Source organism: Haliotis asinina, chromosome 1, assembly GCF_037392515.1.
Source record: "Haliotis asinina isolate JCU_RB_2024 chromosome 1, JCU_Hal_asi_v2, whole genome shotgun sequence".
Classification (NCBI taxonomy): domain Eukaryota; kingdom Metazoa; phylum Mollusca; class Gastropoda; order Lepetellida; family Haliotidae; genus Haliotis; species Haliotis asinina.
The window spans coordinates 79143327-79168379 of record NC_090280.1 but is presented as its reverse complement, the minus strand read 5'-3'; the positions used below and the strand labels follow the sequence as shown (position 1 = coordinate 79168379).

General features: G+C 40.3%; 2 protein-coding genes across 3 annotated transcripts; one reads left to right on the top strand and one right to left on the bottom strand.

Moving 5' to 3' along the window:
- The first annotated feature begins 1527 nt into the window (after nucleotides 1–1527).
- Nucleotides 1528–24982, top strand: LOC137297808 (leucine-rich repeat-containing protein 14-like). Of its 2 annotated transcripts, XM_067829772.1 has the most exons (7): nucleotides 1528–1591; nucleotides 15545–15732; nucleotides 17235–17578; nucleotides 18320–18421; nucleotides 20792–20884; nucleotides 21766–21935; nucleotides 23265–24982. In XM_067829772.1, the coding sequence occupies exons 2-7, from the start codon at nucleotides 15548–15550 to the stop codon at nucleotides 24000–24002; spliced, it is 1632 nt and encodes a 543-aa protein (XP_067685873.1). In that variant the 5' UTR covers nucleotides 1528–1591; nucleotides 15545–15547; the 3' UTR covers nucleotides 24003–24982. The 2 variants fall into 2 exon arrangements, with proteins under 2 accessions (XP_067685873.1, XP_067685865.1); XM_067829764.1 differs by lacking the exon at nucleotides 1528–1591 and having other exon boundaries at nucleotides 15536–15732.
- On the bottom strand, nucleotides 2371–3250 carry LOC137275809 (hyaluronan mediated motility receptor-like). The gene is made up of 2 exons (XM_067808192.1): nucleotides 3101–3250; nucleotides 2371–2856 (listed from the first exon to the last, which is right to left on the bottom strand). Exons 1-2 carry the CDS (start codon nucleotides 3248–3250, stop codon nucleotides 2371–2373), a joined length of 636 nt encoding a protein of 211 aa, XP_067664293.1.
- Nucleotides 24983–25053: the final 71 nt, after the last annotated feature.

Sequence of the window (25053 nt, the reverse complement as noted above, 5' to 3'; positions counted from 1 at the left end):
AATACTAGCATTATTTTATTAGCCGAGCACTTCGTGACATTCCTAGCAGGTAGCGCCTTGGACTTCAAAACATCAACTCGTGAAGATCAAAACATCAGCTCGTGAAGATCAAAACATCAACTCGTGAAGATCAAAACATCAAAACATCAACTCGTGAAGATCAAAACATCAACTCGTGAAGATCCGGGTTAGAATTGGTTTCGGTTGGTCAGTCTCCCTGATTTGGTTGACACATGTCATCGTATCCCAGTTACGTAAGTCAATGCTGATGCTGTTGATCACTGGATTGTCTGGTCTAGACTTGATTATGTACAGACCGCCGCCATATAGCAGGAATATTGCAGAGTGTGGCTTTGAACAGCAACTACAACCAACCAGCCTTGCTTTTCATACGAATTCAAACTTCAGCGGTTTAATGAAGCTGTTTTCTTGGTTGTCCAACATCATGTCGATACCATTACGTTGTACACCTTCGAGACTATAATTCCCCTGTTTTCATATATTGTCCAAACCGTTACTTGAAGATCCGGTGCGATGATCCGATCGATCTATTCGTAATCTCGGTCTATTCATGTGTATCTTTTCCATCACAACCGGAGGACAGACAAATAAATATCGTATCTCTGCTGATGCTATTAATTTTTTTTTTGTTTAACATAGCAATCATATCATTTGTTATTGGTCAGTATTTTATGCATGTCTCGAGTGAGTGAGTGAATGAGTTTGGTTTTACGCCGCTTTTAGCAATATTGCAGCGATATCACGGCGGGGGACATCAGAAAATGGGCCTCACAAATTGTACCCATGTGGGGAATCGAACCCGGGTCTTCGGCGTGACGAGCGAACGCTTTGACCACTAGGCTACCCCACTGCCCCTGCATATCTCGAGGCAGTAGGAACTCACTCTCATGAGTCGAGTCGAGTGAGTACGTTAAAACGTAAACGTCACGTCGGCAATATCTGAGCCATAGTGTGCAAATCGAATGTAGAAGATGCCCACGCAAATCTTTCAATACCCGTGAAAATCAGGGTTAGAACTGGTCTTCCGTAACACATACCTGTAAGAGGCAACGTATTGTATCCGGAGATAAGGCTCGCTAACTTGTTTGACACGTGTCATTGTACCCCAATTGCGATCATGCGGTTGATCTCTGGATTGTCGAGTCCAGACCTGAATATTGACAGACCCCCGATATTTAATGACCAGAATATTGACGAGTGCGGTGCTAAACAACCAACCAACCAACCGATTTTTCAAATACATTAATGTTGTTTCTGTTGGCTTAACATGCGTTCAAGTAAAATTTTACACTCATCTGTCATGGCTATATCTCCTTTCAAAGTAATACCACCAATCGCAGATCCTGAATGTTTGGAAGTTCTGGGAATGATCAAGGGAAGAAACTCTGCTTGAATTCCTGAAGATGAGAAGGGTGGTGTGAACCCAGTAAGCATCATGTGATGGTATATGCGCCGTACTGTCGGCGCGCTGACATGTTCCTGCTTTGTTGTCCCGTCCATTTTTCTGATACACGCGAGTTGACTGGAAGGTTCTTCCAGAGTGCAGCAAATAGCTTTGTCAAAGAACACGGTAAGTCAGACTTTTGAATTCTAATCGGTTTCACTTGTCAGGTTAGTGAGTTAATGGCTACGATTGTTCCAAGCCCGTGTTTGGAGCTGACATAATCTATTTATAGATTTCTGTATATATTTCCATTGTCGTTTGGCGTCTATTTCAGTTAAATTAATTACTTTAAAAAGTTTAATGCTTTAAAAAAATCAAATTACAACGGTTTGTGTTATGAACACTTGTTCTGTTACAACCCTGTTGACAGAGTACGACTTTCCTTATGTTGAGGTTCAATGTTCTCTATATATAATCGCGTGAAGTGACTTCGGCTAAAGCACAATATATACTGTACTTTCATTGAGGATATATATACTGGTACTTTTTTACTTGTCATTATGATTCCAGCATGCACAGAACAATCAGGAAGGTTGACTGTTGCTTGCATCATTCCTCAATGTACACTGACAGCAAACTGTTTACAGTTTGAATCTGTAAATTCAAAGCCTGACAGATAATACTTCATATATTTGAGCTTGGTGTGTTTGATTTATTAACATCTAAAAGTAAATCAGATCCTCTAGGAATACATCTAGGAATGCAGGGGCTTATAAGTAGGAGCTCCTGGCTGATGTCTAGGATCTCCTGGCTGATGTCTAGGATCTCCTGGCTGATATCTAGGAACTCCTGGCTGATGTCTAGGAACTCCTGGCTGATGTCTAGGATCTCCTGGCTGATGTCTAGGATCTCCTGGCTGATGTCTAGGATCTCCTGGCTGATGTCTAGGAACTCCTGGCTGATGTCTAGGATCTCCTGGCTGATGGCTGATGTCTAGGAACTCCTGGCTGATGTCTAGGATCTCCTGGCTGATGTCTAGGATCTCCTGGCTGATGTCTAGGATCTCCTGGCTGATGTCTAGGAACTCCTGGCTGATGTCTAGGATCTCCTGGCTGATGGCTGATGTCTAGGAACTCCTGGCTGATGTCTAGGAACTCCTGGCTGATGTCTAGGATCTCCTGGCTGATGTCTAGGATCTCCTGGCTGATGTCTAGGATCTCCTGGCTGATGTCTAGGAACTCCTGGCTGATGTCTAGGATCTCCTGGCTGATGTCTAGGATCTCCTGGCTGATGTCTAGGAACTCCTGGCTGATGTCTAGGATCTCCTGGCTGATGTCTAGGATCTCCTGGCTGATGTCTAGGAACTCCTGGCTGATGTCTAGGAACTCCTGGCTGATGTCTAGGATCTCCTGGCTGATGTCTAGGATCTCCTGGCTGATGTCAAGGATCTCCTAGGCAGATATCTAGGTAATCCCAGGCTGATAACTGGGAGCTCCAGGCTGCTACTTAGGAGCTCCAAGTCTGATAACTAGGAACTCCCAGACTGATAACTAAGAGCTCCCCGGCTGATAACTAGGAACATGCAGACATGATATCTAGGAACCCCAAGGCTGATATCTATGATCTCCAGGGCTTATAACTAGGAGGCTTATATTTAGAATCTACTGACGTCTATCAAGGCTGTCCTGATCTTACTTCTAGGATCTTCTGATCTTCAATCTCAGAACCACTGTACTTCAGTCTAGGATCTGGATCTAGGATCCTGTAGATTCTTCTGGACTTATATCTGGGATTTAATGGGCATGTATGTAGGTTTCTGTTATGTTCAGGATTGCCCAGAGACATGGAAGCATGAAATCATAAAGTTAAGGAATTGTGTGTATTTTGCATCTTGTTGAAGTCTTTTAGTGTTTCTGATCTTCACTGGGATGAATTCTCAGTTCAGGTTGTGGAAAGTCTCAAATTATTCCCAGTAGTTCAGGATTCTGGTTTTTCAGATCTAGACAAATCGCACTGCAAGTCTTTGTTTCTTCACAGGTGGTAAAGTCATCAAAGACAAAGAAGTCCAGTAAAGTCTGATCATGGATTCAAACCCTAAAACTAATTAGGTTTTGAGAAAGTTTGAGTTTTATAGCATTTTGCACCCCTTCACCAAGCTCACAAGGCTTGGGGTCAATTTCACAAACGGTGCAGTGTGTGGATCACACTTTGGATGTCCTGCCTTGAATTTCTTTAAATATTGCACACATCAGTATGTTATGATATATGTTGGTTTGGACTGAAACTCATGTCAACAATTTGTTGTTTGGATGGGTGGTTTAGTGGATTGCCCTTGTCACCATGAAGATGAAGGTCTGATTCTTCACATAAGTACAAAGTGGCATACAAATATACTCATTCACTCATACATTAGGTTATATCAAAAATATGAAATTATTTAAAGAAAATCTTGTCGATGAGCGAGTCAGACAGTGAGTTCAGTTTCACATTGCTTATAGCACTAAATTAGCAGTATTCAAGCAATGGTTTGGTTTGGTTAACACTGCACTCAGCATTGCTGTCATCCTTGATAATAACTATGGTGTAAGCTAAATCCCCAATATACCCTGGAGGTTATCAAGGAGAATAGGCAGTCTTCAGATGATCCAGTGACTTATATTAAGGACATCAATCTACGCAGTAGGGATGCGAAAACATCCATCATTAGTCTTCAAGCTTGACCATCTGATCCCATTAGTCACCTGTAATGATAAGCATGGATAGCTGAAGGCCAGTTCTAACCTGGGTCCCCTTTCACAAAACTCTCGTAAGCCTGAGATCTCATAACCTTTCTCGTGGCAATCCTACTTCCTATGTTACAGTATGGGAGGTACGAATGTTACGAGAAAAGTTACAAGATCTAAGGTTTAAGAGAGCTTCAGGTGTCCTTATGGAACTACACACCATATGAACTGCAGCTTAAAACAACGCGTTATGGTCCAGTGCACAGATTAAATTCACGCTGTCACCTGCATCTGGATTTGCCCAGCAGAAAACAAATAACTTTCATTTATTTGTCACGCATTAATATACATCTTTCACACACACATTACATCCAGATATAAACTTATATGGATAATATGTATCCAAATACAAAATTATATGCATAATATATAGACACATATATGTAATGTATGTGTGTGTATATAGTTCTTCAATAGATGTGTGATAAAAAATATGAAATATACAACTTTAAGGATTACAAATTCTTGTCCATGGCAGTATGCAACATTTCGATGTAGTTTCTTACATTGTTATCAGGCTTTTAGTTGTAGGCTTCATTTTTGACTCACGATCTTTATATAACTTAGTGTCACTTTCATCCTCAGTGTTCAATCTGACCCATGTAAAACTAGTTTGATGGGGTATTCCTCAGTTAATCACCAACTATAGTGCACTTGCCACGGCATCTCTTAGTAACACTTCCAGTGGACTAATTCACCTCTAGGGACATTCTTCTAGTAACTGGAACTGTCAAGAAAACACCCAAGGTTTACCTACTGACTATGGAGAAAGTTAACAGTCATGTCGGTAGTATGCTTTATATATTAGAGACAGACATTTCTATTTTAACTTAATAACTCATTCATTTATATTTTACTTGTAGGTCAGACCAATTTTGTCTCTTGTTTTGCAGATTTTGGCCCTCAGAAAACCTAAAGGCTGAGGAAAAGACAAAATATAAATATAAAACATAATTGGTCTGGCCTTAGTCCAATAAACTCTACTAAAGTGTAAAAAGGTTGGCTAGTTTTTTCTCTCCATCATATGAATGAAAGAACATGCACGAACAACAACGCACAGTCAAGTCTCGTTAATCTGACATCATCCACTGAACAACAAATTGTCTGACATTGTCCATTGAACAACAAATTGTCGGATTAAGGAGGATGTCGGACTAAATAATTGAGATTAAACGTGTATTGAATTTGTTACCAACTAAAGCATCATATAAAACCATATGTCAGATGAATGGAAGTCGGATTAACAGGACTTGCCTGTACACTTTCCTCTGTAGTCCTTGACTTTTTGGTTATTAGATTGTCTTCACAACAAAATAAGATACCAAAGCTGTCAAACATGGTCATCCGTCCAAGGATATTGCTATCCAATATTCATGATGTGCATTTGGTTCCCAATATTCATGATGTGCATGTGGTTCCCAATATTCATGATGTGCATGTGGTTCCCAATATTCATGATGTGCATGTGGTTCCCAATATTCATGATGTGCATGTGGTTCCCAATATTCATGATGTGTATACATATTCAAATATTTTCGACTTATCGAGGTAAATTTGAACTTACATTTAACTTTATGGACTATAAAATGATTCTGAGACAAGTAAGTATGGTTCTCAAAGGGATGAAAATGGTGATGACAGTTTGCACGACAAGATAGACTGTCCATAGTAACCAGGTATCAATCAGCCAGTTACTTGATGGAAACACTCAATAAGTGGGTACCAAAGTTATAAACCCTGTTAAGATGGGTTTACTCCCATAAAAACTACTTCTCATTTGAACTACATCCCAAATTAACTACAGGGATTAATTAGTGATTAATTGGCATATATGAGCACAGCCCATCAGGTCTCACAGAAGAACTCTATGTTTAAAATTACAATTATTAGAAATTAGAGTAGCTTGATAAACACCCTGCCATGAAATACATATATTGTAATCCACAAAAGCTGCAACACCATTTGCTTCAAGACATAAGGGTTGCTATGATAGCCTTGTTCTCACCATAAACCATGTACATATTGACTTGTGTGACTATACAGGACAAAGGCATGTTCCCTATTTTTCAGTGATTTGCTTGCTGAAATGATAAGGATAGCTATGGCAACTATACCTTGTGCTGCCAAATAATCCATTTTGATTCTGACCTGTTTCTATAGGATGGCTTCCTAACAGAATCCTAATTCAGAACACATCCTATCAACCCTGCAGGGCTCTGCTGAGGCATGAAGAGCAATGTTGATTGGAGATCTATCACAAACACACTATGGAAGAGGGCACAGGTCAGTGTAGAGACGAGGCAATATCAAAATCATAGGAGCAGTACAAACACAGCAACTGCTGCTGGATAAATAGTTTCTCTCACAGTGCCTGAGCCACATTATATTCTCTACTGCCACACCCTTCCTGCAGTGCTAAGCATGGAATGAAGCAAGTCTAGATATCTTCAGGTTCTCAGTGTCCCAATACAGTACAGAATTTGGTTACTGTAGCTCCCCTTATTTCAGGGACCGAGTCATGTTTGTGGATGTCAATTTTTGGACATCAGTGAGGTTAGTGAGGTGTGTCAGATGTCTGTTAGGAAAAGGTCATGGAACAGCTCTTTCTTCTGTATAGTGACAAGTCAGTATATAAATGGTGTATAGAGGGCAGGGATATATGCTTTCTGTTAGCCAGGACAAAGATTTATAAGGTCAGTTTCGATGTATATTGCGTTTGTTTTATTGGGGATTAATTTTTCTGAGTAAAATACAGATTCTAACTTTTGACGGGTTGACTCCATCCAGAATTTAAACTGACAAAGCCAAGCACTTAATCACTGACACTCAAAGCCATCTAACCCACTCAGCCACTCAGGTTGTCTGTAAATATGTGATGGTTGTTTTGAATTTTGATGGATACGGGAGCCATTGAGAATTAACTGACACTTAGTCACTTCCCAGTATTGAGTGGATGGTGGGGTAGTCTAGTGGTGAAAGTGTTTGCTCGTCATGCCAAGACCTGGATTCAGCAGTCTAAGCAAACTTATCCTCAGTACTTTTCGTTACGCTCCACCACTGAGTCTAACAAAACCTTATGGGAGGTTGCGTCAGGTAACCTTATAGATTGACCAATCAGAACACAGCTTGCCAAATTGCGAAAGTGCACATCCGCACATCCCTTATGAACTTTTTATCTTGAAAAGGTTCGTACCCGAACGATTCCGAATGCTAGTTAGCGTACGATCGCTTCCAGGGGATGCACACGGCGTACGTACTGCCATGACAACGGTGAGTATACAGTCACTGAAAATAGTGTTTTTGACAATATTCAAGGATGTTAATTTGTGGAAATATTAGCTGATGGTAACCATGTCAACAGAAACCCTAAAGCGTATATACTGCAGGTCAAATAACTGTGTTATATGCGGATTTTTGTTTGTGGAGAGATCTGTGTCAGTGACCTGAATATTTTGAAAGTCCCTCCAATCCCTAAATAGTAGCCGTTGTCTGATTGGTTAAATGTATTTAACCGTCTCATGTTTGATTGGACGGTCACTGGTTGCTCAAAGGTTACCTGACGTGACCTTCTACTAGGTTTTGTTAGACTCAGTGGTGGAGTGTAACGAAATACACCGAGACGAAGTTTACTTAGACTGAGGATTCAGTTTCTGACATGGGTACAATGTGTGAAGTGCATTTCAGGTGATTCTCAGTGCACTCACTCACTCACTCACTCACTCACTCACTCACTCACCCACCCACCGACCCACTCACTCACTCACGTATATCTTTCCTTGTGTATTCAGTGTATTTGTATTCATTTTTAGGTCATATTTTGGGGTATTTTTAGATCTGATTTTATCTAAGAAATTCAAATCATGTTTTCAATATGACCGCCTCAGTAGGCAAACTGTTAAAGTATATTTGTTTGTTGTTTAATCCCACACTCAGCAATTTGACAGCTATATGTGGCAGTCTGTAAATAAGTAAGTTGGAAACAGACTGTCCAGTGATCAACATCATGAACATTGATCTACACATTTGGGAAAGAATGACATGTGTTAACCAAGTCACTGAGCCAATCTGTGATCATTAGCATTGTTCTGTGCATATGAGATACGATATGTATCACCCAAGTCAGCAAGCCTGACAAACAGATCCTGTCAGGTGCCTCTCATGACACGTGCCTCTCATGGGTTGGTAATGACCGATTCTAACCCAGATCTTCAGTGTCACCCAGTATAAGATACAACCAACGGTAACAGGAAATATTGAGCATTATCATTCGCTATTGAAACCATTGGCGCCTTTGATCTTGCTCTCCATCTAGTCAGCCATTATCAGTTATGCTCTTTCAAGACACTCCCTCACTCCATCTGCTTGGTGGCCAGTGTACACACTGTAGATGTGGCAGTGGAAGAGAGTATCATGTGACGTGCTGGCATTAAGCAGTATCTCCTCAGCTGGAACTGTAGTCTCACAATCCCTGAACCACATTATTTCCCCTACTGCTTAGCCCTCCCTGAAGTGCTAAAGCTCATGATGAAGCAAGTCTAGCAAGCAAGTCTCTCCTGCCTCTGTGGGACTCCTTTTCAGTTTACATATATTCCAGTCAATTTATGGTAAAAACCACTAAACCTAGAACAAATTGCACTAGAATGTATTTTTTATTGATTCAATTTAATTAAACTATGTATAATTGATTCAAGTTAATTAAACTATGTACAACAACATATAAGAAATGTAGAGGAATTGTATATGGGGAACATTTTGAAATATTGCTTTGAAATTAGGTGGCAGATTCATTCAGCATTGGAAAACCTCCAACTAATTCAAAGTTAATTTCTAGTAAGTCTTAATTAATCATTAGTAAGTATGGTATAGTGTTATTTCTTAGAATCTTGCAATTAAAATTATGTATTCAGAGACTAATCATTAGTCTATTGGAACAGGGTCATGCAGGGATAGGTATTTAGCAGCCATTGTCCAAGACTCTGTCACAGTCCGATTAATGCAAACCTAAGCTAGTCAGATGTTATCTGTTTCTATAAAAATAATTATGGTTAAAGGCTCTGCTCATCACACTGAAGACCCGGGTTTGTTTCCCTAGGTGGGTACAATGTTTGAAGCCCATTTCAGATGTTCCCAGCTATGATACTGCTGGAATATTGCTGAAAGGTGTGTAAAACCAGCCTGGTACCCATTCACAACCTGGTGAATTCAGGCTGTGTATCATATACTGAGTGATGCTCATGCTGTTGGTCACTGGGTTGTCTGGCCCAGACTTAAATATTTACAAACTGTCGCCATATAGCTGGAATATTGGTGAGTGTGGTGTTAAGCAACAAACAAGCAAAACATACAAGCACACTTTCCCATGGACCGCAGGTAAACTTGAATGATTGGGCAAGACTAGAATTCTTCAACCTGCAAGGAAGAACTGTTCTGGTGGTATTTCCCAATATATTATGATTGTTTTGAAATTTTAAGCATGCAAGCATTGTTATTAAGGCATTCTCTTAGTTTTTAACTCAGTTCCTCAATCATATTTTTGTCAGCCAGGCTCGTGCAGTTATGCAAAAGCATGAAACAAAGTTACTCTAGATCTGAATCTGCCATCTATCTGACCATGATTATACTGTAGACAAGAATGTGTAATACGTGTCCATTTAATTTGAAGGGAGTCAAACTCAAGACTAGAATAAATCTGCATGTCTCAAAATGACAAATGGTCGGGGAGGAGTGGAGGGTGTAGTTGGCACTGAATTATTATTTCGTACTTTTGTAGATGAACAATTATAAATAATATACTTTTGTGACTAGACGTCAGTCTAGGAGTCCTGATCCATGAATGGCTGTTCAGCAGATGCTGGCCTTGACTGTTTGCTGTTGGCGGTGCTTCTCACATATTGGCATATGATACGGCTGTAAGTAGTCGGAGGCATCTGATTGTTAGACAGACCTGCAAGATTTAATATTTGGGGCAGATCTTCCCAGCAACTGATGCATGGTGAATGGAAAGGTATGTTTTCACAGCTCAGGCTGAAAGGGAAAATAGTGTCTCAAGGGACCAGTCATTTTCTGGAACTTGGGTGTTTCAGATGTTTTTGACTTACAGAAAACAACGGCCCTCACCATATGCTTGCCAGAGTTTTGTATGACCCTTTACATTGCCCATGCATCATTTTACATACTTTCCATGTCAAAATCCAAAATCTCTTAGTCATAGGGCATTATCAAGTGTTTTCTAGGTTCTTGAGAGGTATTTAGAAGTTGGTATTCTAATATAAGACATAGCATTTCTGTAACATTTTGTCTTATATTAATGTTTTCTAGATCATAAAAATTTGCATGGATTTTTAAGTTAAGGGCTGCGTCTTCAGGACCATGATGATGATAATGATGATGATGATGTTTTTGGTAGTTGTGATGATGGCTATGGATGTGAGGATGCAGATGAGTCATGCTGATGTCATTGGTGATGTTACTAATAATAATGATAATAAAATCCCAGTGTTAGGGGTTTTCGACGGTATAAGACAAAAACGTATTTTTTATCCTTAATATCAATTTAAGTTTTGATTTTGCTAACGTTGAGTGATAAAGGTATATTCATCTATTTCACAAAAAGGTTTCATGTGTTTCCAACAAAAATAGTGTTTTTACATCGTATTGGCGAAACTGCAGTCGCTTGTCACATCCGGGTATTTTTGTATGTGTTTTTGACGGTGAGCCATACTTTTCCCTCCGCACTGCGAGAGAGTGTTTTGATCACGTGGCTTCCTGTTTCATACATAACCTGTCACTTGCAGACGACTGATCTTGTTGAATTTTGCTCGCTATGTTTTGTTATATAGGCAGTTGATTTTGCATCTGAAGTGGGTAAATAATAATGTTGTTAAATTGCTCATTACATAACTTAATTTCTTGATTTCAATTGTCAATCAAACATATCACGACAGGAACTGATCATTCGCCCTACCGATGAAACTGTTTGTGCACTCCGATCGTGCTCGTACTTCCTCGATATAGCGCTAGCAATGGAATCATCGAAATCACCAGAACGTCGAATTCAGCTCGCTTTGGGATATTAGAGATGATGATGATGATGATGATGATGAAGTAGTTTGAAGATTAGTATCTGGCATCCAGGTACAGATATGTTGGAGTTACCTCCCTGGAGTGTCTCACTGGAAGCTCGAGTCAAAGAGGTGAGCCCCAAATAATGCATACAAACAGTCGGGAAGTATTCTTAGAATGTATACTACAGAGGAGCTGATCTTGTTGTAAGGGGGCTATCATAAGCTTGTTTGCTCCTGTGATAGATACCCAGAAAAAAGGGGGGATTTATAGAATGTTTGGAAGCCCTGAAGTTTGTTCAGTAAATGTTTTTAAGTATCTGCAGTGACTCTAAAGCCGGACGATCTGCAGATATGAGTCTTTGTCAGAATACCATCATGACGCAAGTTGTCAATTGTTGTTTTGATGTTTGTGAAAAAAATGTGAATTTAAGGTTACACCTATTTTTTGTTTTCTAACATGGATCATTCAGATTTTTTTATCAAAAATAAAAATTTGATTCTTGTTTCATCTTCATATGCAGTGAGTGAGTGAGTGACTTAGGTTTTGCACTGCTTTTAGCAATATTCCAGCAATATCACAGTGGGGACCAGAAGAAATGGGAATTTTTTGTACTTGTGTAATCAGACACAGGTCCTCGACGTGATGAGAGACCGCTTTAACCACTAGGCTACCCCACCACCCCAAAGAAAAATAGAACATGGACAAGTACAATGTTTTGGAATGAACTGCAGCATGGTGTCTTAGCTGACACTATAAAATTAATGATAGTCTATTATACTATTAATACCACCACACGTCAGTTTTCCTTAGAAGTGTAAATTTGTGTTCATGTTCCTGTTCTGGCACGAGCTGCCATGAAAACAATTTGGCATCAGCTATGGATTCCTCAACGGCAAGGTTCTAAACTCTGTGAACCATGATGTTTACCCATGGATAATGAATTATCTATTAGACACTAGGGTAGTAAGTTAAACGTCACACATTAACAGGTGCTCCACCGTGAGAAAGGTTTGTATGAACCTTATGAAGACAGGGTTTACTGAGGAACCTTTGTTCTTTCAGTGCGACATTTGTGTACTTAAGCACAGCTTTCTAGATTGACATTAACTGCCAGAAATAAAGTTGTCTTATTTAAATCACATACCTACAAAAAGAAATAAACAGATTGAAAAAGTAGCTCAGAACAAATTCCTTAGAGTTGAAACAATCGGGACTTGGCAAATCATTCTTGACTCGGCCTGGACTTCTAAAGTTTGGATTTTTAAAGATATGTCAAGGTTAAACTGGTTTGTAGCAGTTACACATATTTTGAATCTTGTATGCAGGAGGAATTTGTACTCTTAATATCATTGATGGAAGAAAGTGTTTGTGACGGATCATTGAGTGTGGCTTAGGTGACAACTGAAATCAGGAATGGTATAAGTATGACATCACAAAATAAACAGAAATGTGTAACTTCTAGATCTCATAGTGTGTCTTGTCTTTATCATGAAGGAAACTGAAAGATCTACGTCATGTTGGACTTACCTCTCAATTAGCGGTCAGGCAATGAGTGAGTGAGTGAGTGAGTATGTATGGTTTTAAGCCACTTATAGCAATATTCCAGCAATGCCACTGTGAGGGACACAAGAAATGGGCTTCACACATTCCTTCTCTAATCACCAGGCTAACTTTCCACTCCAAGTCATGTAATTACATAGCGAAGTATACTGGTCAACACAGTGTAAAACCCCACTCACTCACTTACTATATTTTGTTTGTTGTTTAGTGATGCACTCAGCAATAGTCTAGCTATGTGGTTTTGATCTGTAAATAATCAGTTCTGAACCATACAATCCAGTGATCAACGTCATGAACATCAATCTATGTAGTTGGGATACAATGGCATGTGTCAACCAAGTCAGTGAACTAGACAGAGCACTGAACCTTCGTTACTGTACCATTATTATAAAGAAATAGTGATTCTTTAAGTTAAAGGTCTAAAAGATTTTTATAGAAACATTTACAGTAAAAATGAGCACAAATGAGATTTGAGATTTGGTCCTGATCTGGGTGAAATCTTGACTTGCATGGTTTAGAGTTACAACATTACAGTATGGGCCAGGCAAAAGGGGAGTTAGAAAGTCTCTAACACACTACCCAAGAGATTATTAATATTTTTTAACTTGGTGCTGTGTACACATCCTGTCTTGTCCTGGGAGACTGCTAAGATAAGTTCGGTCGGTGGTTCTGTCTGACAGATGGCGCCACTGGAGTAATGGTTTATGCAGTAAGTAACAGTTGTCTTCAGTGTCATAGTTGTCGACCTTGTAATCATTTTTGTCATCACTATCAGTCATCATAACTTTAATCATCATCATCATCATCATCATCATCATCATCATCATCATCATCATCATCACCATCATCATCATCATCATCATCATCATTTTTTCAACAGTCAACAGTGCACTCAACCATAATAGACAATCTTATCATCAGTTCAGTAGTTTCAAAAACATGTTATCAGTTATCTCTCCAATATTTAACAGCCCAGCCAGATTCTGGAATAGTGCCCCGCCATGTTTAACCCTGGTTCCCAAGTAACATTACTACTGAGAAAACTATCAGGATCCACAGGTATTTCCTTCCAGACCATACACGTTGGAAGTGATCATGATGCTTCTCTGTTTTCATCAGCTGATTGGCTCCTAGTGTGTGATGAGGTTATCTCCACTGTGGTAAGCCTTTGTTTACAAACTTTTGGCTGTAGTGAATAGCAACTGGCTGGCAGCCATAGGTCCTAACTCACCTTCAGGGCAACTCCTTGTGAGAGGCTCTGTGTGGGTTGGAGGATCTCAACGTTTTGCACTCATGGCCAGTCTTAGCCAGTCTCGTGGCCATTAAGGAAATGATAAATGCGAATGTATTGTAGACCTTTCAGCTGAGAGTCTCAGCAATGAGTTGTTTACTGACATTTTTATTGACTTCTCAACATCCTGACTTGGTATTTTACTAAATATCTTACACAGGTTGTTTTAAAAATAACTACCGTTGCAATTTTGTTGTGTTAGTTCAGCTGGCTAGCAGCCATATTGGCAAATATGAAAGTTCCTTCATAAACCAGTGGTCCAATCAAGCTACCATTTTCATAAATTTCCAAATATTTTTGTTCATAATGTAATGATGTTTGATAATTATGAAGAGCTTGAGATAGTCAGAATGTTTTTCTTTTATGAGGTAACTCATCAACCCTAAAAGGGCCCCAATGGACATTATTCTTTCCACATGTGGGAAGGTAATGACTCTGTATCTACTGTAATGAAGTTGTCTCGCTTCAATTTTGTAGCAAAACCATGTGATCCCATGATAGATAATGAGAACATACAGCCATGGTATAATCAACATAGACAAAGAAAATTACCTTGGTTACTTTGTGGTCTGGCCTTTCATGTAAACAAGGTGTTCATGTGTGTGTTTATTTACTGCATCTTGTCAGCCCAAGGGTTATTTTGGTTGCTGAGGAATCTTTTTCTTTGTGAATAGCTGTGTGGTAAATACTGTGTAGTATTTTGGTACAATTGCTTGTTATCTGAGGAACTGTTTGTAACAGAAGGTTAAACTATCATGCTTTGGATTTTTTTTTGGATAATACTAAGGTTATTCGGAGGATTTGAAATAGATTAACAGATGTTGATTTGTGGATTTGTGGTTTGTTGTTGAAACTGTTTATATGTTTACCTGTGAAACTGTTTGCATGAACAAGGTTAGATTGACCTGATCGGTCACGTTGACCTTACAATTATTAATCATTGTCAAAGCAAGATTTGACTGAATAATTAAATGATAAGATAATAATAATAACAAGATGTCTTTTGTTTTGTAATGGAAGCTCTTCATTTTCACCCTTTATGTTCAAGACAATGTCTGTGGCAGACATAATGGGAGATGCTCATTTTAACTCTCTTTATTCCAGATGATGTCTGTGACAGGTGTAATGGAAGAGGTCTATGTTAGCATTTATGTTCCAACAGGTGTGATGGGAGATGAGCACATTAACCTTTTGTGTTCATGACAGATAGTACATGAATGCTCATATTTACCTTTTATGGTCTAGACGATGTCTCTGACAGATGTGATGGGAAATGAGGACATTAACCCTTCGTGGTTCATGACAGTAAAGGAACGCTCATATTTACCTTTTATGTTCCAGAAGATGTCTCTGACATATGTAATGGGAAATGTGCACATTAACCCTTCCTGTTCATGACAGATGGTAAATCAATGCTCATATTTATCTTTTATGTTCCAGACGATGTCTCTGACAGATGTGATGGAAGATGTTGACTACAAGAGGAAGAACTTCAACCGTGACGATGTTTTGTTTCGCCACCCACTGCACATGACAGAGGCGCACTTTGTGTATCACCTGTCACGTGACCCTGAAGGTCATCTAACCTGCAAGAAGGACAGCAATGGAGAGTTTATCTGTTCTCCCAGGTACTCCCAGACTCCATGGTTACCAAGTAGTAAAATGTTTGCTTGTCAGAGGCCCATGTTTGAATCCCAATATTGAAACAAAGTGTAACACTCATTTCTGGTAGTACTAATAGATAAAATAGTAACAATGGATATTTATACCACGCCTTTTCCACACACTTGTACATGCTCAAAGCGCTGACATTACCCCGGATAACCTAAGCTGCCAAGGTTATTAATCTCTCAACCTATTCCACCGGGTACCCATTTTCTGCTGGGTGAACAGAGGCAATTTTGAACAAACCCACTTGTCTAAGGCGAGGCTGCATGTGTCACTTATGCTTTGTTGTGGGGCAGGACTGAAGTCCTAGAAACTTTTAGGGTCAAGTCAAGCTGCCATTCACCAATCCAAGGACTGTCCCAGCTTGATGTTGGTTAACTTCAACTGAGTTGTGACCTGAGCTCTGTGCACAGGACCACGCATCAGATCTAGTTAACCATACTTGCTCCACTCAAGACTAGCAACTAGTCTCTGAAATGAACATATTTTACTGAAAAAAGTTCATATTGAAAAAATGTAATATAATGAAATGGAGCCCTGAGACTTCCTTCACTTTGGATATATTTGCTTCGTGGTCTGTACGACAGACTAACTCCACTCTCTCAGTGAATTTAACTCTTTGTTGTATGAACAGTACATACGTAGCATTGTTTAAACAGTTATCTTTCATGATGGAAATCATTCATTTTATTGATTTCTATTCCATAGTGGAACTCTTTTCTGTTTATTCTGTTCTTTTGTGGTTTATTTTGTGGTAAATCTTTCTTTTCTTAACACTTTTTAATCTGACATTGATGAATAAGTTAGACACCAATTTTATGGTTAGCATCAAACTTTTAATCTTTACTTGAGGCATAGTCTGTCTCAGTCCCTTGAATCACATTATTTTGCCTATTGTCACGCCTTCTCTGCAATGCTAAAGTCTTAGATGAAGCAAGTCTAGATTTCCTCAGGTTCTGAATCTCTGGTCTCCCATTTGTGTGGGATAGTTTGCTACTGTCAATATTATATATATTGAGAGACTAAGCATTAGTCTACTGGAGTTGCAGGAAGGTTCTGTTTGTTGTTAACACCACACTCAGCAATATTCCTGCTACATGTCTTGAAATGATTTAGTCTTGGCTAGATAATCCAGTGATCAACAGCATGAGCATCGATCTGTGCAATTGGGATACAAAACATGCAAGCCTGCAGCCTGACCACCCAATCCCGTTAGTCTCTTCTTAAGACAAGGATGGTTTATTGAAGACCAATTTCAAGTACTATTCACTTTTAACAGATGATGATGATGATAGACTTCGCCTAATTGTATAATGGACTCAGTTTGAAATAGAGGCTTGATAGAGAGGGTTCTGTCACTATTATTTATTTTAATAGGTGTTTCTGGCACTTCCAGTCGTCTCCCTAAAATTCAGTATGTCTGGTTCAGTCTTATCACCGTCCACTCGTTCACTCTTTACAGACGTCTCAAACAGTTGTGTATGCACAGACTCGTCATCAATCCAGCCAGGATGCAGAAATTTAAATATCACGAACTTCCACATGATATCTACCCAGCACTGCTGAGTGAAGCCATTTTCCAGAGAGAATTACAGGCCATCACATTCTTTGTTTCCACCTGGCCTCACAAGATGCTGGACATTCAGAGCATTGTTCCCCAGGAAGACATTCTGAGGTCAGGCTACTTGACCCGACCTGTTGAAGGTCAAGGTAGCATGTCGCTGGTTGACAGTATTATCATGGGACTCTTGAACATTAAAGCTCATGCCAAGGTACAGACTGTGAATTTCATTGGATTCAAAAATGGTGAGTCCGTCCCTCTTGGTTTTGCTGACAAGACTTAGAGTGAAAAAAGGAATAAAATTACTTTTGATTCCTTTTAATTGTCCACTGTTGACAAAAAACCCAGGGCAATATATTACTATATGATAAGAAATGTTAAAAATAAGTACTGTATTTTTTATTGTAACGAAAACAATCAATAATGGTCTTGTTAAAATCAATGAGGTAATTGTCTTTCCACGAGTGTGACCTGACATGAATAGGTCAGACATATATAGTAATGCCAAGGAATTCCATCCATCCATCCATCCATCCTTCCATCCATCCAATGATATTTTGTTTAACAAATAGCTTGAAAACTATTTAAATTTGTTTTGTTTGTTTTCCACCTTTTTGGCTTGGGTACTTTTCCTTATAATAGCATCATATTTTTTTTCAAATTGTCAAATTTTAGTACTAGTTTTAGTGAAGTAATCAGAAGTCTTACAGACACTACTTCAGAATCATTGCTGACAGACGTTATTGCTGGTATTGTGGCAGTCTAGTCTTGTATTGGTTTGTATCAAGATAAGACCTAACTCAGTTCCACAAGGATACCATTTTCTTTGAATCTGTCACTCACCAGGAACACTGACACTTGAATATCTGTGTTGTCACGATTGATAAGATCACAGCATGGGCTGTTCACATGACATCAAGGTGAGTTGTGTTTAAGATTATTTTGAATGTGTTGAAGGTTATTGTTTTGTTTATGGTTTGGGACAGATCGGAAGCTGTGTCGAGAGTTGGCAAGGCTCCCCATCCTTTGGCTGAATCCCAGTGACAGACAGGCTGGCTACATCCACAGCCTGCTCCGCAGATCCATCAGTGAGTACAGGCTTAGATGGGGTGATGTAGGTCCTACTTAAGGTACTAAGCTGTTTCTTTGCTCTCTTTGCATGTGTCAACTTGCGATATGCATGATGGGGCCCACCTTACTTCCAGTACCAGATTTCCAGTGACTAGGGTATATTCAAGAACCAATTCTGGTTCCAAATTTTGTTGCTGCCAAACATGACTTTACTAGATCAGACCAAATGTACAACTGTGCCCAGCTGTTGACAGTCATAATAGTTGGCTAATTTGGGGATGGTTAAATTGGAATTCCTGCAAGGACTGTCAGTTCATTACAGTCAACTGACAACAATGAGACCATTCAAGAAGGTGTGAAAAGTTGTTTGTCACTGGAAGCAGTAAAGTCTTTAGAAGTGCCGTGACCTACTTATAGGTCCTAAAGATGGAGGTGGTTAGATGGGGTTTGGATGAGGTGAGATAAGGTGAGGTGGTTAAGTGGGGTTTGGATGAGGTGAGATAAGGTGAGGTGGTTAAGTGGGGTTTGGATGAGGTGAGATAAGGTAAGGTGGTTAAGTGGGGTTTGGATGAGGTGAGATAAGGTGAGGTGGGTAAGTGGGGTTTGGATGAGGTGAGATAAGGTGAGGTGGGTAAGTGGGGTTTGGATGAGGTGAGATAAGGTGAGGTGGTTCAGTGGGGTTTGGATGAGGTGAGATAAGGTGAGGTGGTTCAGTGGGGTTTGGATGAGGTGAGATAAGGTGAGGTGGTTCAGTGGGGTTTGGATGAGGTGAGATAAGGTGAGGTGGTTAAGTGTGGTTTGGATGAGGTGAGATAAGGTGAGGTGGTTCAGTGTGGTTTGGATGAGGTGAGATAAGGCGAGGTGGTTAAGTGGGGTTTGGATGAGGTGAGATAAGGTGAGGTGGTTAAGTGGGGTTTGGATGAGGTGAGATAAGGTGAGGTGGGTAAGTGGGGTTTGGATGAGATGAGATAAGGTGAGGTAGTTTAGTGGGGTTTGGATGAGGTGAGATAAGGTGAGGTGGTTCAGTGTGGTTTGGATGAGGTGAGATAAGGTGAGGTGGTTCAGTGGGGTTTGGATGAGGTGAGATAAGGTGAGGTGGGTAAGTGGGGTTTGGATGAGGTGAGATAAGGCGAGGTGGTTTAGTGGGGTTTGGATGAGGTGAGATAAGGTGAGGTGGTTCAGTGGGGTTTGGATGAGGTGAGATAAGGTGAGGTGGGGTTTGGATGAGGTGAGATAAGGCAAGGTGGTTAAGTGGGGTTTGGATGAGGTGAGATAAGGCGAGGTGGTTTAGTGGGGTTTGGATGAGGTGAGATAAGGTGAGGTGGTTCAGTGGGGTTTGGATGAGGTGAGATAAGGTGAGGTGGGGTTTGGATGAGGTGAGATAAGGCGAGGTGGTTAAGTGGGGTTTGGATGAGGTGAGATGAGACGAGGTGGTTAGAATGGGATTATCTTGACCTACGAAATTTAAATAAATGTTGAAAGTATTAGCGAATGGACATGCTACATGATGTGATTTCTGTGTAATTGAGGTTTATGCCTAATCATAGTTTACATGATTAAAGATCACATGCAACCAAACACTCAAAAATAATTAGAACACAGTTATATATCATTTATTCATGATGCATAAAATGCATTGCTGATTAAGAAAAAACCCCAAATAAACAAAATTATAAGCGTATAATCGCAAATCAAAAGTGCAATATTTTGTACTTGGGTTTACCTCCCTCGAACGAAGCAGCCACAACACTGAACCAAGAGCTGGTGGGTGTGCACTCAAGTGTAACGAAGTCTTTTCATTGGTCACTTGTTCATTTGCTGATACACTTAACCGGCTCTTTGTTTATGGCATATAAGCCTGATGAGTGTTAATTTCAAGTTGAATGTGGTCAATGATTGAAGTTGTGCATTGCATATTGTCATTAGCAGACAGGCAGGCAAACATATATGTATAGGTGTCAGTAAACCTGACATTTAGTTTTCTTTGTGACAGAGTCTGTTTATCACAATCAAAATGTTATTTTTTGTGTAACAAGTAGATTTTTTACTTGTTTGTGTATACAACCAAGATTAGACTAGTGCTCACAAACTCATACTGTGGGCATGCATACTGTTTGAAGCTCCTCAAACCTATTCACTGCGCATGCGTTGTGAACGCAGCACATAATAGTTGTTGAAACCACTTTTAGTGAATTGTTTGAACTCTGATTTCGGGGGCTCTTTTCATTGTTTTTTTTTTTCAACTTTATAGGTTGAATTGGCATTTTTGATGATTTGTTTCGGTAACTGCATACCAAAAGGTATCAGAATCTGCAAAGTTGTGTTTTACGTCGTATGTGACCTTTAAGGAGTACATTATCAATATAAGTGTTTGGCCTGAATTTCAGATTTGTCCAAAGACAAAGTACAACGCTACCTCAATAGAATTGGTTGTATCTACTCCTTGCTGGACCCGTGCTTTCGCCATGGCAACAAGATTGGTGAGTAACTCATGTGTTTCAGAGATGGTAATCCTCAAAAATGGATTGTACCAGCTCTATGTCTGAATCACTGTGGAAGGGGTTGGGGTACTGTCTCAAAATCAATACTGAAAAAGATAGGAAACAAATTTGTCAGATTCTTTCCACCCTAAAATGTATTGTACAGGCTGCAGTTCTTGATAGAAAATGTCTAGTGAGAACAGGGACCATACAATAAGTAGGGCAGCTTTCAAGCCATTGCATGGAACAGTCAGTCCAATGACTTGTATTATGCAGTCTGTTTGGACACTAGCGATAATGAGTGTTCATTTCAGTCACTGTATTTGTAGTATTTTTTGTTGCAAACCAAAACACACATGATTCCAAATTGTATATTATGTGGTCTCTGGTGAAAAGAAAAAATAAATGATCTGCAGCAAAAACATAAGCTGCTGCACCTTTCAGGGAAAAGAATTACATAGTTTGAAGACATGACTGAAAAATATCCTGTCTCAGTGAAACATCCCACCAGACACCCCACCAGTCCAGAAAAATGGTGCTGCACTGTCCACAGTCAGAAGCACTCTGCAGTGCCCATTGTTAGCTACTAGAGCAGAATACAGTGAAGTTTATTAGGAAACTGTGTAAGGCCAGATGTGTGTCAATGCACTCTGATGATATGTACTTTGTCCTCTATCACCAGAGAGGAGATACAAACACCTTACTAATTATGTTCTTGTTTAACCAATGAAAGAATCCAGTTTCCAGCAAAGGCAAGCCATTGAGTACTGCCAGTAAGTGCTCATTTTATGTCCCCGAAGTTAATGTAATGCAAAGGGCTCATTCGACAAATACACAGCCTGTTTCATTACTAAAGTTTGATCACTCTCCATCTGCTCCAGGTCCGATAACCATCCTGATTGACTGTAAGATAACGCTGGATGATGTACCGATTGGCCTGGCACTGCAGTATGAGACTCCCTTCCGGTTTGCCTGCAAGAGGTTATGGATGGAGCCCATCCTTGAGGTGGCACTGCCTCCCAACGTCATCAACAGGGTGCTGGATCCACGGGTAAGCATAAGAGTGGTGCCACTTTGTGTTCACTTGATGGATCAAATTTATTAGTTTGAAAATATTTTAATTTTTTAAGGATTTCATTTGGTAAAAAGTCACAAATAGTGTTATTCACCAAATGGCTCAATCCTTGATGACTACAACAATATAAAAAGAATCAACAAGTAAAGTAATATTTAAATAACTAATAATAATGGACGTGTCACTTCCCACTCGCAATCGCCAGAATGTGATTCTTAACCAACATGTTAACATGAGATGTTGACTGTGCAGTGAAACCTTGTCAGTGGATGCCCTTCCTTGGCACAGACAGCATATCTTAAAAAACATGATGGCATGGTTCGCTGCTTTTACTTTCGTCTCCACCATGCCTGTGGCTTTGACCCCGAGGTCCATCCGTGGTACGACCAGGGCTTCCTGGAAAATGATGCTCTTAAACTTCTCTGGAATAGGCCAATATACAGCCTGAGATGAATTCCTGCCAACAAACCTGATCTTGTCCTTTTTGATAAAGTCAATGAAATTATTTATATCATTGAATTTTCTGTCAGCAATGTGATTGGCGAGATTCAGGAAAAGCATGAGAAATATACAGACCTCGCTTTTGAAATGTCTTGCTTGTCAGTACACTGTCGTCAGGCTCCCCATTGTTCTCGGTGCCCTTGGTTTGGTACCTCCTGATGTCTTGGCACAGATCAGGAGAGTGCCGGGGTTTTCCACCGGGAGCACAGCCCTTCTGACAATCTGGGTAATGCAGAAGGCTGCAGTTTTGGGGAGCCTTCATATTTTCCATAAAGTTCTTGGTGGGTTCGACTAGGCAGTGTTTCCTGGGAGAAGTCCCATTTGCTGTCTGGGCTGCGTGTAGAGGGGGTGAGGGCCCTGAGCTGATGATGAGCTTTACCAGCCTGACTGTGCCAGGATCACCCGAACCCTCACTGCTGCATGTCAATATCAATCTGTAAAACATAATAATAACAATAATGTATATATATTGTATAAAGTCTCTGTCCTTCTTAGAGCGGTAGGGTAACTGAGTGGTTAAAGCATTGGCTCGTCATGCTCAATACCAGGGTTTGATTCCCCACATCGGTACATGGCATTACAATTTGTGAAGCCCACATCTTAATTCTTCAACCATGAGATTCCTGGAATATTCTCAAACACAGCGTAAATCCATACTCACTCACCCTGTCCTTCTTTGTTGCTTTTTTAAAAAGGAAATATACAAATACAAATATCAACAAATGGTTATTTATATTTTGACTTGTAAATCTTTACACATTAAGATATGAAGTTTGACCAATATTCATCTGTAATTTGTTCCAGCACATCACCCACTTCGAGCTGACTGATGAGAACCTATGTTCTGACCTGACAAAGTTTGACCTTGTCCTTGAAGGTCTCTTGTTGCTGCCGGGCTTACAAGCCTTGAGCCTCCACAACAGCTTACACACCAATCTCCACGTCAACGCTGCCTACGAGCTGAACCAGACGTTACAGCAGATGAACCAGCTACGTAAACTCAACTTCTCCTCGTGTACTCTTCGGAACAACCTTGACAGCCTCCTGAACAACCTGACCATGCCTCTCATCTACCTGAATCTGCGGGACTGCCGTCTCACCACGATGGACATGCAGTTCCTGTATCAGTGGCAGCCTGTGGAGGGTCTACAGGAACTCAATCTCAGCCGGAACAATCTCAAAGCTGTCGCTCTGCTGACTGTAGGCTTCCTTCAGAAGATGCCAAAAATTACCTGTTTCTCAGTGTCCTATTGCTGTTTCTCACCCATTGCCTTGAAGCAGGTCACACGGAGATCTGTGGACTGTTCTCATTTGAAGATCATTGGACTCCAGGCCTTTACTCCTCCTCCTCTGCCGGATCTTAGGGAGATGCTGGAGGACTGTGCTAACATTCCAACTCTTCAGAGATGCAGTCTGTTGCCGGAGGCATATGCTTTCCCTGGTTGTAATGAAGCAATGAGAACAGCCAATAGGGAGGGAATCTTGAACATCTGCTGTCAGTTGTTGGATGAGATGGGCAGGACTGACATTGAATTGGAATGAGGATATGTTGAGCAATAGGCTGTACTCATCTGGTTGGGATTCAGGTGGTGCTGGAGGTCTTATGAAGATGGTTCACAGACACTTTGGGTCTCTAATATTGGGACATTTTGGGAAAGGGATGTCTGTTCTGGCAGAAGCACCTTGGAGCAAAGTTCGGAATAGGGAGTATGTAGGACATTGTTTAGGGTCTTTGATATCTGTTGTTTGTAGGGGGAGTTATCTGGAGGGTTTTTATACCTTGGGATATTGTTTGGAGTAGGGTCTCTGACATGGAGAACATGGATTAGAGTCTCTGTGTTTTCACGATATTTGTGGGAGTAGGATCTCTGATATAGGGACATTGTTAGGACCAGGATGTCTGATCTGGAGAGCTGAAGAACTTTGGTATATACCTGGAAGTAAGACACTGTAGAGTGTAGGGTCTTTGATACTGGGATGTAGTACAAAGGAGGGTGTCTACGATGGGATACTGTATGGACTAGGTTATTTGATCTGATGGGTTGAGACACCTGGTGGGTTTTTTAGGGGGAGGAGGTCTGGCATTGGTACGTTGATCTGGAGAGCTGAAGAACTTTGTGATATACCTGAGAGTGAGACACTGTAGCAGGGTGTCTTACATTGGGATGCAGTTTGGAGTAGGTTGTTTCATCTGATGGGTTGAGACACTTTGGGATTTTCTTTTTTGAGGAGGTCTGGCAATGGTGCATCGTTGGATGCGGTCTCTATCATACTGGGACATCGGTTTGGACATTGTTTAAAGTATGTTGTTTGGTTCAAACACCTGTTGACAAATTTGGTAGCAGGGTCTCAGACTCTCTGATATCTGGACATTGTGACTAAGATTTCTGATCTGGAAGATTGAAGCACCTTGGTCATAAGGGTTCACTGTGTATTGGGACAAGTTTTGGAGTAGGGTCTGGTCTGGTGCAATGAAGCACCTTGGGAGTAGGGTATTACTGTGTATTGGGACAAGTTTTGGAGTAGGGTCTGGTCTGGTGCAATGAAGCACCTTGGGAGTAAGGGTTTATTGTGTATTGGGACAAGTTTTGGA